Source organism: Cygnus olor, chromosome 7 (genome assembly GCF_009769625.2).
Source record: "Cygnus olor isolate bCygOlo1 chromosome 7, bCygOlo1.pri.v2, whole genome shotgun sequence".
NCBI lineage: Eukaryota > Metazoa > Chordata > Aves > Anseriformes > Anatidae > Cygnus > Cygnus olor.
Window position 1 is genome coordinate 28,823,916 of NC_049175.1, and position 14,275 is coordinate 28,838,190.

The 14,275-nt window shown below is 43.4% G+C and overlaps 1 protein-coding gene across 30 annotated transcripts in view; it reads left to right on the plus strand.

The window, feature by feature from the left end:
• The window catches only part of TCF7L2 (transcription factor 7 like 2), a 178,000-nt gene extending 164,090 nt beyond the window's left edge, over positions 1-13,910 (plus strand). For 6 of the 30 annotated variants that reach the window (XM_040562877.1, XM_040562884.1, XM_040562886.1 and 3 more), the window contains 4 exons: positions 4,077-4,125; positions 4,676-4,726; positions 5,888-5,960; positions 11,618-13,910. In XM_040562877.1, the coding sequence (XP_040418811.1) occupies positions 4,077-4,125; positions 4,676-4,726; positions 5,888-5,960; positions 11,618-12,041 (597 nt within the window). In that variant the 3' untranslated portion in view covers positions 12,042-13,910. Of the gene's footprint in view, positions 1-4,076; positions 4,130-4,675; positions 4,727-5,887; positions 5,965-6,544; positions 6,618-7,474; positions 7,501-11,617 lie in introns of those variants that run through there. The other 24 variants (XM_040562904.1, XM_040562903.1, XM_040562906.1 and 21 more) reach the window with 14 other exon arrangements.
• The last annotated feature ends 365 nt before the right edge of the window (positions 13,911-14,275 follow it).

A 14,275-nucleotide genomic window follows, 5' to 3' on the forward strand; every position in this document is an offset into this window, starting at 1 on the left:
TCCGTCTGTTAAAAATGTAAGGCCAGTGTTGTAATCACTTACTAATAGTATATAACCCCTTCTTCCATGAAGGGTAAGCAGTGCATCTGGTAGTAAGTGTTTACAAGCTTAAACCCATAAATTTTTGACATATTTGTAGATTGGTGGGAACTCTAAACCCTCCTTACTAGGGTTATAGCAGCATCTAGGTTTTAAAAACATTTTTAAAAAATTAAAACCACCCAAAGCTTTCAAGGTATCTGATTCTAGAATAAACCTTGCTCCCTACCTTGCAGATAGACTTCCATGCAGGTTTGGGGACTAGTATCTGTACATTTGATGTTAGTTACGTACAGTGTTACATGTTTTTTTTTGCTGAAGTCTGTCTCTTCCATCATTGCCATCATCACTGCCTATTTTACCATAAACACCGTTTTGCCTAAGTCACATGAACTATGTGCTTTCTGTATGGCAATGTTTACCTCTTTGAGCATTTGTGCTTTCACGTGTATGTGTGTGAAACCAGGTCTCAGTCTGCAGCGAAGCCTAGAGCAGCAGCATCTCTCTGTGCTCTTCCAGCGTTTCAGCAGTAGAGAATACACATGCTCATTTACTTAAGGACATTTTTTGAAATACTCCTGTTTTTCTTGATCATCTTTTCTTTCCGTTGGGCTCTGCCTGGCTCCCTCCTTTGCTTGTCGCTGGAGGTGTAGTGGTGCGTGCTCCTCAGAGACAGAGGAAACCTCTTTAAGCCCAACGAGGCACTGCTCCTGCTAAGAACACGTTTCCTTTCTTTTCGTTATAGTCTGGCCTGAGACTGTCAGACCATAGGCTTGAGGTAGTTCCTCGGCACTGTGCAGTATTGTCATCTTGGGTGTTCAAAAGAGAGTTATAGGCTCGACTGAGGCTTCGGGAATGCTCATTCTGCACGGTGACTGTGCCACCGACAGATGGGCATGTACAAAGCCTGAAGTGCTTAGGACCTTTACTTTTGTCCTCACCGTGTGAGCACTGAGAAACCCTTTCTTCTCGAGCTAAAAAGGACAGGATGAGAAAGCCGTCACTTTCCCAGCGGCTTGATGCTGTACCCCCAGGTGACCTTCAGGGGGAACCTTCCTGCCTGAGGAGAGCGCAGCAGCTTTGCATCACACGATTGCATCATCTGCAGGATTTTTTTTTCCCTCTCCCATCCGTTCAGAGCTCTCCAAGTTCCCCACCTCCCGCAGCGTTTCATAGCACCTTAAGACCTTCACACATCTAGAATGGGAGCATGTTTGGGGTGCTTGAAATGGTTAAATCGTTAGGCATTTCCCATTAGGCATGAGGATGGGGCCAGCTGTAGCCCACGTCTTCGGAAATAGGAGCTCTGCATTCAAGAAATGCAGCTTTTCAGCCTGCTCTTGAATAAGAGAAAAGGATTCAGTGAATCCCCTGTGGCTTGCTGGTGTCACAAGGCACGCTCGTTCTTCCTGAGATCTAATAGGAGATGTTAAGTGGCACTGAGTGCTGGACTCAGGAATATGTAAGGGTCTAGTCACTTTGCCTGCCGGTTGTCTGGAAAATTAGTACCAAAGAACTCTTCAGTCTTGTCAAAACCCATGTTGCTTTGGCTCTGTCGAGAGAGCTGCCAAAACATTTAGCAAGTACGTACCTCCACATTTCCTTGCAGCCTTAGAATTTGTATAGGATGATGATGAAAAATGTTACAGACCATCTGCTCCTGTCTTAGGAGGACAATTTGAGGCAAAGACAAAGCTGTCTTCTGCCGAGTGCTTGAAGAACTGATGCTGTAATTCTTTCCTAAAGTCCATGTATTAATTTAGCTATGCAATATCTTCTTGTGGTGCAAAAATTGAATGAGAAAGCGTGGTAGTTTTTCCCTATTGCCTTTGCAAAGAATGTCAGAGAAGTTAGTGGGACCTTTTTCAGTTCTTTGTTAGGAAAGCTTGTGTTGAAGAGGAACCAGAAATTCCTGGTCCCTGGCTGACATTCCTGTATATCAGTCATTTTTAATAGATTGCTCCCTGAAGGGGTTATAGTATTTAAATACCTGGCTTGAAGAAGTTTGTAAAGGGCTGATGGCTCCTGACCTGTGTTCTGGCTGGCCATCAAGTGAAAAAGTGATGAGGTCTTAAGTTAGACCGGCCCTTCAATTCTCAAATGCACTGAGAAATGAATCAAGTTGGCCACAAGATGCGGTCTGTTAATTATGTAAGTGGCCTCCTTGAGATTAAATAGAAATCAGGCTTACGAACCTTAGGCAATTGTCTGGTTTCAGTTACATTGTAAAGCTGGAAAAATTCACTGACTTTCACAGAATTACTGTCAATTTAGATTAACGTAGATGGAGCAGAGCCTGGGCCCCTTGTATTTCTGTGTGTTGTGTGGACTTCAGGATCCATGTTTTCCCCTATTTTATTCTCAGGATTTTTAGGAGCAGTGCTTGTCTGTCTTGTCTTCCTGTCCTGTTAGACTAATGGGTGCTGTGGCAATTGACTCGGAGCTTCCCATATCTCCCAAACTTTCCATATTTCCCAAAATGGCCTCAGAGGTGTCCAAGATGTTTTTTTCAGCAGCATTCAGGCTGCAGGATTATGTGCATGTTGCTTGAAAGACATTTAAAATCAACTGTGCACACTGCTTTTTCCATCACAAGAAGGCTTTCTCAGACAAGGCTGTACTTATCGCAGCCTGGACAGCAGGGGGGCAGTTTACAAGCAAGGGGGAGCGAGTACAGAAGCCCCACGCCAGACAGCTGGCTTTTGGGGAGGAGAAACACGACAATAACAGATCAGAATCCAGCATTCACACTGGGGGAATTTCTTACTGATATGTATCAGAGCGAGCCAAATGTTACACTGGATGTGCCAAGCTGAAGCCGATCTTAACCATGTAGCTGGGAGCCAGACCAACCTTCTGAGGAGTCCGCTATGTGGGAGAACCCCTTGGCTTCCCCACAGATACGTCCAGCCCTTCAAAAGTGCTCTGAGATTCCTTCTTCCAAGACGTGTTTGTTCCCTCTTGCCCACAAGGGACTGCTGGCCTGGTGTCTTTTCACCAACTTCTCCTACCACCACATCTTCAAAAGCGGGAATCCCCGCGCTGCTCACAGTTGACATTGCTGGCCCCAAAGTTGTTGCTTTTAGTAGCTGGCGAGCTATGAAAACAAAATGACTCTATCGTCTTGCGCTGGCCTTTTTGTGCTCTGCAGACTCTGTAGTTCAGTGTTAGAAGAATTTTCTTAGAAAACAGCTTCTCTTTTGAGCCATGCTTATCACTTTATAACTCTTCTCGTAGCAGATGGTTGTTGGGTTTCCCTAGAACTCAGGCTGGTGCTCCTGGTCCTGCCTTCTCCAAACTGAGAAGCGGCCAGCTCCTGCTTACCCGACCTCGTCTGTTCTCTTCCTCCCTCCGGTTAGAGGCCATGACAAATCACATCGTCTCCTTGGGCAGTATTTGGGACATAGACACAGTTTAGCAAAATACTGCTCATTTTCTTTGCGATCAAGCAAAATGTGGAAAGGGTCTTGGTTATATCTGTTTTTTCTTTTCTTGGCCTTGTTCCCTAGGCTGTGAGTGCACTTAGAGAGCTGCAGCTTAGGTTTTGCTCGTTATCACGACTCCCTTGTCTGCTTTAGCAGTCAGCGTTGGGTGCCAGGGCACTCCGGGGGCGCACTTTCACCTCACCCATGCATCCCCCATCCTTCAGTCTCCTCTGTTCCTCTTCCTTCCCCTCCCCAGCTTGCACATATGGGGCCACAAGTAACTTGTGAAACTTCCAGATGCAGGAGTGTGTGTGTCAAACGTGTGCCATCATTACAATCTCATCTCAAAAGGAGCATCTTGCAAGCCTGCCAGCACCCCCTCCGGCTGCTCGCGGCTTTGGGGCGGGTGTTAGCACAGAGTGGGGGGCAGGCAGAGCTATCCCCAGGGCGCGAGCATCCCCTTGGGACCCCTCGGCCACACTGGGATGGGGGGAGCGGGCTCAGCTCCCGGTGTCCTCCGGCCCCTGCCCCGTCGCTCTGTGCCGCCTCACAAGGACAAGGCTTTGTTTCGGCTTGGTTTTAATCCTTCTCCTTTGTGTGTGTGTCACACAGGGCAAGAAGAAGAAGAGGAAAAGGGATAAGCAGCCAGGAGAGACCAACGGTAAGTAAAAATAAGTCTAAATATCTCGTTTAGTGGAAGTGTGGCAGTCCTGGTGTGACGCTCCTAGGTTCGGGGGAGGTGGGCTCGAGTCTCCTGGCCTCACGGGGAGCCGGTCCCTATAGCAGGCAGCCTTTTTTTTAATGCACTCTAGTTATTTACGCGTTACTGCCCTTCTAAAACTAGTAACCAAGCCATTGCATGTAAGAGCCTCTTGTGACGTTAGCCAAATTTATTCCTAGTAATTACCCAGCCTTTAACTGCAGATCCATAGTGGTAATGCCTATGCTGTTGTTGATAAAGTTGTCTGCTTATTTTGCGCATATGTGTGTGCGTGTACGTACGTATGTATGTGTTTGGTATTAATTTGGGCTGTACCTGTATGTTCTGATGCATGCCTTACAGTGGTAAATCGCACCCATTTTAAATTAAGGAGGTTTGCCATTCTATATAGGAAATTAGAAATACTGCATAGGCAATCTCATAGTCAATTTTGAAGAAGCCCTGACTTAATTTTTTTGAAGCCTTTGTATAATTTGTTCTTTTTTTTCAGAACACAGCGAATGTTTCCTAAATCCTTGCCTTTCACTTCCTCCGATTACAGGTGCTAACGTCATTTTGAGTCATTTAAAATAGTTTATAAACTGCTTTTTAATTTTTTTTTCCTGCCATTATAGACTTTAACATTAAACACTTATGACATTAAGAAAAAAATACCATCCACACGTTTTTATAATATTTATTATCTATTTATCTTTATATCTATTATATGTTTGATAGTATTTTTTTAATTTCGTTTTCGTTTTTTTGTAACAATTGCTGTTAAAACGTAATACAGTAAAATAACGCAAGAGTTGTACTAACTGTGCAAATTGAATATGCAGTATTTCTTTAAAGAGACTGATAAAGAATGGAAGCAAGTCAGTAATGAACCTCCTTAATCTAATGGCATTTTTCATGGCTCCCACTAAGTCTTCTCACATTAGCATGCGTACACATTTTTTTTTATTATTATTATTTTAGTTCTGAATTTTTTTTTTTGCCTTTCTGCTCAAGCCTATTCATTGCAATTCACTAGCTCTACTAACTCAGCACCTTGCCATGCTTTACGTTTTATTTTCTGGCTGATACTAACATGCTCATTTCGCAATCTGCTTATTCTTATCCATTCTTTTAAATACAAATTAATAAAAAGAAATAAATTGAATGTTATTCCAAAAGCTGCATTATCCCAGGAGATATAATTTCCTTTTTTTTTTTTTTCCTTTTTTTTCCTCTTTATTTATTTTTATTTTGTATCTGAGTTGAAGAAAAAAGCATGTTCAGGATCTAACTTCCATACTCAGCTTCTTTTCTTCCTTTTTTCCCCTCTCAAAAAAGAGAATAAAAAAAAACAACCCAAATAAATCTCGCCTGAAACATCCTGTTAGACCAGCCACAATGACTTTCCTCTACCTGCTCTTTTAAAAGGGAAAGAAACAGTCCTTTATAAAGGGATACTGCAGCTTTAATTGCAACAGCTAATTTCAAGAGTTGAATAAAAATGTGATTATCACTTTTTTAACTTTTAAATCAAAAGTCAATATTTTGCAATTAATAACGAGGACATTGATTTTTATTCCCTTTTTTATTTTTATTTTTTCCTTATTTTTATCTTTCTCTTTTTTCTCCCCTTTTCTCTCTCTTTCTCTCTCTCTCTCTCTCCCCCTCTCCCCTTTCTTTTTCCTCTCCCCCTTTTCTGCTCGCTTTTCTTGAACTCATTCAGACCTGAGCGCTCCTAAGAAATGCCGAGCGCGCTTTGGCCTTGATCAACAGAATAACTGGTGCGGCCCCTGCAGGTGTGTATAGTTTTCCCAGACTCGCTATGGCTGATTTGCAGCTGGTTTATTTGGTACTTTCCCCTTTTTTTCCTGCCTTGTTGCTTTGTAGCTTTGTGTTGTGATCTAGAAGACACAAGGGAGTGGGACACTGCCATGAGTTATCGTCTCTCTGAAAAGGTTTTGCTTATTTTTTTTCGTTGTGTTTTTTTTTTTTCCTTCCTCTTTGCTGCTGCTAGCCAAAAACCCACTGTAAAACAGCATCAGCCTTAAGCCTCTCTGATCCCTGGCTCAAACACAGCCCTGCCCTCCCGGCCTCCAATCCAGGAAAGTCACATTTTTGTGGGGTGCCCCCAAAGCCCTCGGTAGCACGGCACCGAGTGCGGTGCCGACGCCGGACACAGGCACGGCGGTGTCGGAGATTTTTGGTTTTGTTTTGGCTCATTGTCAAAGTCCTGTTTATTCGTGCCCTTGGTATGAGGGGAGATTACCAAATAAAACGGAGGTGATTAAAACCTAAACGTAGCTGTAGCTAAGATTACACAGTCCAAATGAGCTCTATCCACCATTGTGTTGTATTTTTTGTGTTTACCTTATGCTAACAGATGCAAATACTCCAAAGAAGTGTCGGGCATTGTTCGGGCTTGACCGACAGAGTTTATGGTGCAAACCATGCAGGTATAATACTACCCATTAGGCCTTTGGGGAAATAAAAGCAATCTGTCCTCTTAGTGCATTTGTGTGATTTTATTTTTTTAATCTTTTTTCCCCACTCCCCACCTTTCTCTCTCCCACAGCATCAATTGCTAATAATCTTTGATCCTTGGAATTTCTTGCTAATTTAATGCCATTTTCTCTCTTTCTTTACCAATAACCTCTCCCTAGTGGTAGAACTGGGAACAAGAAAACTTGAAGTGCTTGAAGCTGGCAGTTGGTTTTGTCGTTGTTTTTTTTTTCCCTCCAGATTGTCAGCAAAAAAGATTGTTTAGGTGGACATCTATATTTTGTCTTTTGTTTGGGTTTATGTCCACTGCCTCCAAAGGCTTAAAATGTTCTGGGATCTGCAGCACTAGTGTTTTTCAAATGATTATAGATATAAAAGCCAGTGTTTACAGCTTATATGGTAACACTTTTTTGGTGTTATTTGCAAAATTAAATCCCTACCTGTGAGTTTATTTGCCTTGGTAAGGCTTATGTAGATAACATTTTTTTAAATGATCTGATGTCTTTTTTCTTTTTCCCCTGAAAATATTTTTTTCTAAATTTTATCCCAGCATGTGAGCTGTAAACTCCTGAGCTCTAGACAAAACTAATTCCAACTTTAGTAGGACAGTTTCCAGCATTAAAAGGAGGTGAAAGACATCAGTGAGCCCAAATTTCGACAGCCCATGTTCTACTGGAGTTTAATTTCATGTATAACTCAGTACATGCTTCTTTCTTGGTGGAGGGATACCGAGTAGTTCTTTTCTCATTCCTTTTTCCTTATATGATCGCATTTGGTTAAATTTGTTGTTTCTTTGTTCTGATACAAGCAGTCTTTGAATTTGGAATATTATGATGGTAGGTATTTCAACCCAAACCACACTCTATGTGTAGTGATTCCTCTCCCACATTTTCCCCTCTTACTCATGCCAGTCCCATGTGCTTCATCTCATTTAGAATGTAGATCAGATGTTCATCATATTTTGTGTATGCACGCAGTCCTGTTTGTGCTTAGTGTCGAGGAAAACATGAACCAGGGGTGGTATTGTATATGCAAGATAAGGCACCAAAAACGTCCCATTTGAGTAATGCTAGTACTGGGTGTCGGGGCTGAGGTGTTAGATACCAGTATATATGTTAAACGGGTTTTGAAAGTTACGGTTTCTTAAAGCTCAAGGAAAGGAAAGGAAGAAGAGTTCAGACCAGAAGAGCTGAGTAAGCACCTTCCCTGTGTCAGGAGACTTACGCTAACCAAAGGCTTAAACGCCAATGCAGTGTTTAATTAGGCTTTATTCTGTGGTTATTTTACTACATGCTATCAACCGATATTCGTGTAGTCTAGAGATACAGTATTTGAAGCGTGGTAGGTTCAGTATGCCAAGCACCAGAATGGGGGCACATCGTGTTTGTGTTGCTTTATCTTTCCCTAGCAGTTTAAGGAAACGTCAGACTTTTAAAACTACATTTTATCAGCAAGGGGACTTTTCCGGCAGTCTGTGCAGTGCTTAGGTTACACACCAAGCATAAACCCTCTCTTAACTTGTGCCAGGTTTTGATCAGAAATCTTTGCTGCACATTAGAGACCACTCTTTTAGATCTATTTCAGAATTAGTTAAGAGCAGTGCAGTACCTTTCAGCGGTGTAGTTGATAACTGGAGGCTTACTGATATAGTTTTTTTGTTTGTTTTGTTTTGTTGTTGTTTTAATGCATGGAGGCATTTTGTTACTAGGTAGATTTTAGAGCATTTCTTCCCTAGTTGTGGTCCTAACCATTAAAACGTTGCATTTGATAGCATGGTAGTTTTTGTAGCGCATCCTAGGAAGGTGCCAAAGATATGCAGTTTGCTAATACTATAGAAACTGAGACATCTTTGCTCATAGCAAACGAATAAACCCTTGTAGTCATCTGTGGCTTTCACCCATGGCAATTGCAGCATTATTGGCTTTTCTGATGCTGTCCTGGGGCTAGTTTCAATGGCAGCATGAGCTGGATCAGTTCGGTGGGTGTGTGCCGTACTGATGTAGCAGGTGACACTTTCAGAGTGGCACACAAGTGAATGATCCTCACAATGTGCTTCTAAAAGGGGATACATAGCATTTTTGTTTCCTCTTTAATTACAGCGAAACTGAGGCACAAAATGTTCCCCGGATGGTGACTTACCCCTTTCACCAGAGTTGCCTGAAGCTGTTTGCTTCTGGTAAAATTTGGCTTGCAGATTTTGGAGTTTTACCCATCTGTTAATTCTGGCGCACCTAACCCTGTCCCATATATGACCACAGGTAGCACATGGTGGGAATGGCACAGGCTGGGGATGGAGAAGTGGCCTCCCTGGAACCATCAGGATCTAAGTAAATGGTTTTTCAGACCAAAAGTGGCCACTATTTAAGAGTTTAACATAAAAAAGAAACAGAGGAAACATTCTGCTACCTTAATCCTAGTCAAAGGGGAATTATTTAAGGTAACAGACCAGTGTTTTTAGCTCTAAAAGAGTTGTTAACTCTGCAAACTCAGAAAGACAGTTCTGTGGTAACCTGATTTAAGTCTGCTTTGCCATGGGAAACACCTTCTTTCAGGCCACAGAACCTCAAACAGTATTAGCAAAATCATTTTTAATTTTTGGCATACCAGATTCAAACTGCCTCCAGTGAAATAATTAACTGCCTTGTAGGTGCAGAGCAATCCAGCTGAATAACTTCTGGACCACCGTCAATGAGGTGGGCAGAGCTTGGGTCTCTGCTTGCAAATTATTTTAATTAGGGAGAGAAGGGGGAGACGACAAGCCCTGCACTCTCCAAATTGTGAAAACCCACCTTTCCCCACAGGTGTTATCAGAGAAATTTGCGAACACCAGTACTCTGCTTTGCCACTGGCAGCTGTACAGAAAGTCCCACCATGAATTTGGGGTCTGGCAGCATTGCACAGTTGAGGCTAGGAAGTGGTGAGACAGAGGCGAGGAGCAGCAGAACTGTCCTTAGCCAAGTGCCAGAGGCTTCCCGCGCTGTTTGTTGATGGTAGAAGAATTAACAGGTTCTGTTTTGAGCCCACCAAGTTAATTTTTTTTTTCTGTCTTTTAACGTTGCTCTAATAAAGCATGGTTTACAGCCTTCACTTGCTGTCTTCTATCTTTCTTCCTTTCTTTCTTTTTAACATTTAAGTTGCATGGATGTCTTTAGTTTTTTAGCATGTATTGATCTGCAGGCTAACGTGGTTATAACTCTAATAGCCCTAACCCCTTACCTTGCCGTGGGGAACGTGGAGCAGAGCCCCAGGCTGTTCCCTGATTCACTGGAGGAAGGGATGTCACAGCGCTGATCCCCACTGCAGTAGGTGGAGAGATGGGGTGCTGGGGGAGCTCTTCCCTTCCTGGCCATGGGAGATGAGATATCCTAACCCCAAGCTGTAGCTGGTTAGATCTCCCCTGCAGTCTAGAAACGTCTAGCCCCATTGCCTAGATAAAGGACCTTGGATCGACCCAAGTCAAATGCAGTTGCCATACAGAGGGGAGCAAGTTGGCTACCAGCAATGCAGTTAGGGCACCTGAACGAGTGGGGAATTTCACCCAGCGACGTTCAGCTTCTGCGCCACGCTCGGGTTCTTCTCCTGGTGGAGTGGCTGAGCTAGCGTGAGGCACCCCCGAGGGGGAGAGCAAGATATTCCCTCACATCAGCGGGTTTGTGCAGCCTGGCTGAGTGTCCAGAGTTTCTGCGGCAGAGCCGCTTTAGACAGACGTGGTCAAGGACGCGGGGCTGTGTGGCAGTGGTCAGCACTTCCCATGGCAAGCGTGCTTGTGAGTAGGAGGGCTGGAGAGCTGTCATTAGGAGGGTCAAGGTGGCCACTGACCGTCGTTCTGCCAGATGCTGTGGTTGTTTGCCTCATTATTTCTGTCCTGCTGCTAGAATTGTCTTGCATACACTTGGCAAGAGAGATGGTGTGAAACTGTCATCTGTTTTCATTGCTCCTTTACATTGTTAAGTGGACAGAGGGAGGAGAAAAGATCTCTGTCGGGTCACTTACTCATTTATTTGAAGATGAACGGCTCTTATGAGGCTCGTATTTCCCGGTATGAAATAAGTGCCATGTTGCTTCTCATCCTTGTGCCTGTCGTCGTGCTCTTCACCTACTGAAATTGGATCCCACTCTGAAGCTCCATGGATGGCCTCTCAGAGGAAAATTCCCCAAAACGCAGACAAGCAGCTTCCCAAATCTACCACTCTCCCTTGAAACAAAAAGTAAAACTGAGTCAATTTAAAGCCACAACCTGCAGGCCATACAACCAGTTATTCTTGTTATTTTGGATCATACTCTATTTATCCTGTTCTTTTTCTGTTTTGTTTTTTTTTTTTCTTCCCTCTTCTGTTTGTTTTGTTCGTTCGTTTTGTTTTTATTTCCCCTCTCTCGTTCTCTCTATTATATACTCCTCCTGTCTGACTCTGACGTTTCTGGATTTGGTGTGGTTCCTAACAGAGGAGAAAGCAATGAGCAGTAGTTTGCAGCCGGCCTTGCCTCCCGGGGCAGAGCACCGTAAGAGACGCCAGGTGACGCAGGTGTAGAGATAGCCCCACTGAGGTGGACAGCGCTGGGGGACGATCAACACACCCAGAGTTCTTATTTTCTAAGGATATATACATAAATATTTTTTTTTCGGGAGGAAAGTAGAGTCTATAGATCAGCACAGTGGGCTCAGAAACCCCGTACCAGATTTTATTAGCCTGAAAGTAAATAAATAGGGAAAGGAGGCGGCCTGCAGAGGAGGGGGACGAAGAGGCACTGGGCGATCCCTCGCCAGATGGTTAGCCCAGGGGGTCCCCGAGCGGACGGGGTGCCGAGGACGCCCCGGCAGCCCCCCAGGACGGCACGTAGGGCCGGGGCGCGGGCGCTCAGAGCCCCGAGAGCTGCCTGGTGGCTCTTTGCTCTAGCTAACTGTCTGTCTGCATCCCTGCCCTTCACTCACAGAGCGCTCTCTCCCTGTTTCTAGGAGAAAAAAAAAGTGCGTTCGCTACATACAAGGTGAAGGCAGCTGCGTCAGCCCACCCTCTTCAGATGGAAGCTTACTAGACTCTCCTCCGTCCTCCCCCGCCATGCTCGCCTCCCCCTCCAGAGACTCGAAACCACAGACTGAACAAACGCAACCCCTCTCGCTCTCCTTGAAGCCCGACCCGCTGGCGCACCTGGTCATGATGCCGCCGCCATCCTCGCTCGTCCTCGCCGAGAGCGCTGCGAGCAAGCCCGGCGCCCTGCCTGCCGCCAGCTGCCCCAACGGGGCCCTGGACCACGCGCCGGCCGCCCTCCCGCCGGCCGCCCCCCTCGCGCAGCCCTCCACCTCCTCCCTGCACCCCCACAGCTCGCTGCCGGGGCCGCAGCCCCAGCCGCTCTCCCTCGTAACCAAGTCCTTAGAATAGCTTTAGCCTCTGTCGCCCTTTCGGTTTCCTTCGGGGGGGGTTGGATTCTGTTGGGAATTGTGTGTTTTTTTTTTTCCCTTTTGTTTTTTTCTTCATTTTTTTCCTTTTTTTTTTTTTTTTTTCGCTTTCCTTCTCCTCCTCCTCGTCGTCGTCTCCGCCGTTCGTCGTCGTTTCTCGGTTTCGTTTCCAGTTCGTGCCACGTGGCTACATTAGTTGATGTTTTATCGAGTTCATTGGTCAATATTTGACCCATTCTTATTTCAATTTCTCCTTTTTAAATATGTAGATGAGAAAAGCCTCATGATTCTGCCAAAATTTTTATCAACAGCTGTTTAAAGTCTTTGTAGCGTTTAAAAAATATATATATATACATAATTGTTATGTAGTTCCAATAGCTTAGTTTTAAAGACTGATTTTAAAAATTAAAAAAAAAAAAAAAAAAAGAAGCAATTTTGAAGCAGCCCTTGCCGGAGGCATTGGTTCTTTATTATTTGTATTAAATACGAGCTTGCGAACCAATCATTTTACATCTGGTTTTTAAACCTTTAAGGGCACAGTGAATGCAGTGCCGCTACTACTTCTTTTTTTTTTCTTCCTCGTGTGAAACAACCTTTATTGTGATGTTACTTGTTATTGTTTAAATGTACAGAAACAAAGGGTTAAAAAAAAAATGTGTTAATATACCTTGTTCCATGGTGTTGTTCTTTTTGGGGGAGGGAACGCTACTCAACAATTAAAAGTATCACAACGCTATTGGACCAGTAGTATTTATTGCTTTAGAAATTGCTTGTTGTATCTGTATGTTGTCCCTTTTTAAATGTTTTTTTCCTCTTTTTTTTTCTCGAAACATTGTATAAAGTTTTTTTTCCCTTAGTGTAAGCATCTTATATATAACAACTCATTTGTACAAGGTTTTTAAGTTTATATATAAATGTGTATATATATATTTTTTCCGGGATTTTTGTTTTTTTGATTTCCTTTCGTGATTTTTTTTTTTTTTTTTCTGTATGAAACACAGTTGCCACCAAATGGACATTCGCAGATGCATTTTTCAAGGATCAATAGTGTAAAGAAAAAATTGCTTTAAAAGCCATTACACATGAAAAGACTTGAAAATTTAGCAAGGGAATTTTTAGCAACGCTGTTTGAAAAATAGCAAGGTCCAAGTGTCTCCCGTTCAGAACTGCAGCTGGATCCCCTGCGCCATTAGGACTGTAGGCTGTGTGCAAAATTTTTATGTGCCAAAATTCTCAGTGACTTTTAACTTTCTCCCGACAACTTTATTATTTTTTTTTAATGCTGTAATTTTTTTGTTCATCATGTTTTGCTGTGATGTTACATAGGTAGGTATGTATGTAGTTTTAATGTCACCTATAACAGATGTGTTTGGTAGCAGATTGTCCGGAAAGCATTTAAAATGAAGAGGTATAAACCCTTAAGGGCCAAATTCTGTATATTAGATTATTCATAAAAGGAAAATCAGACTGCCACTTTTATGTACACTTACTACATACAGGTAGGTAGCAAACTTAAAACAAAAAAAAAAACTAGGCATGTTGATGTTGCAAAAAACGCTGTATAAAGCTGAAAAATTGTTCATCTGTTCATTCAGTGCCATTGTAGTTGACATGAAGCGATTGTAAAACTGTCTCAGATTTTTCTCTGGTTTATTAAGATGCTAACTATAACATTTTTTGTGAATACTTTGAATGTTTCCTAACAGTTGTGATGTTACTGTTCCGTTTTATGCTCTTATTCCGATTTTCATTTTTAATGGTTTGGAAGCCATTTTTTGTAATGAATAAATGTTCATGCTGTACAGTATCTGTAGCATGCAGTTCTGGATTAATAAAAGCAACTTAGTATGTGCAGAGAACGACTTGTCAACTCATTTATGCGTTGACTGCATTTTATTCGGGCCAAAACAATTGACAGCCCGAGTGGAAAATTCCCTTGAAAAGCACTGCGAAAGCTGCGGTGACTCCCTGGCAGCTCAGCTCCGCTTGCACAAAATGCTCTGCCTCGCTCGGCTTGTCCTGCTGCTGCCTCGCTGCAGCCGAGCGCCCATAAATTCACGTTGCACGAGCCCTCTCCCCGCTCAGCAAGCTTTCGCATGAGCAGCAGCAGTTGAAAACGCCTTTTATTTCAAGCAAATTGCATACGGTTTGGCAAAAGAGCATGTGAGCTAAAGTGATGTCCTCCTGCCGTGACCCTGACTAGGGGACGGGACCTGG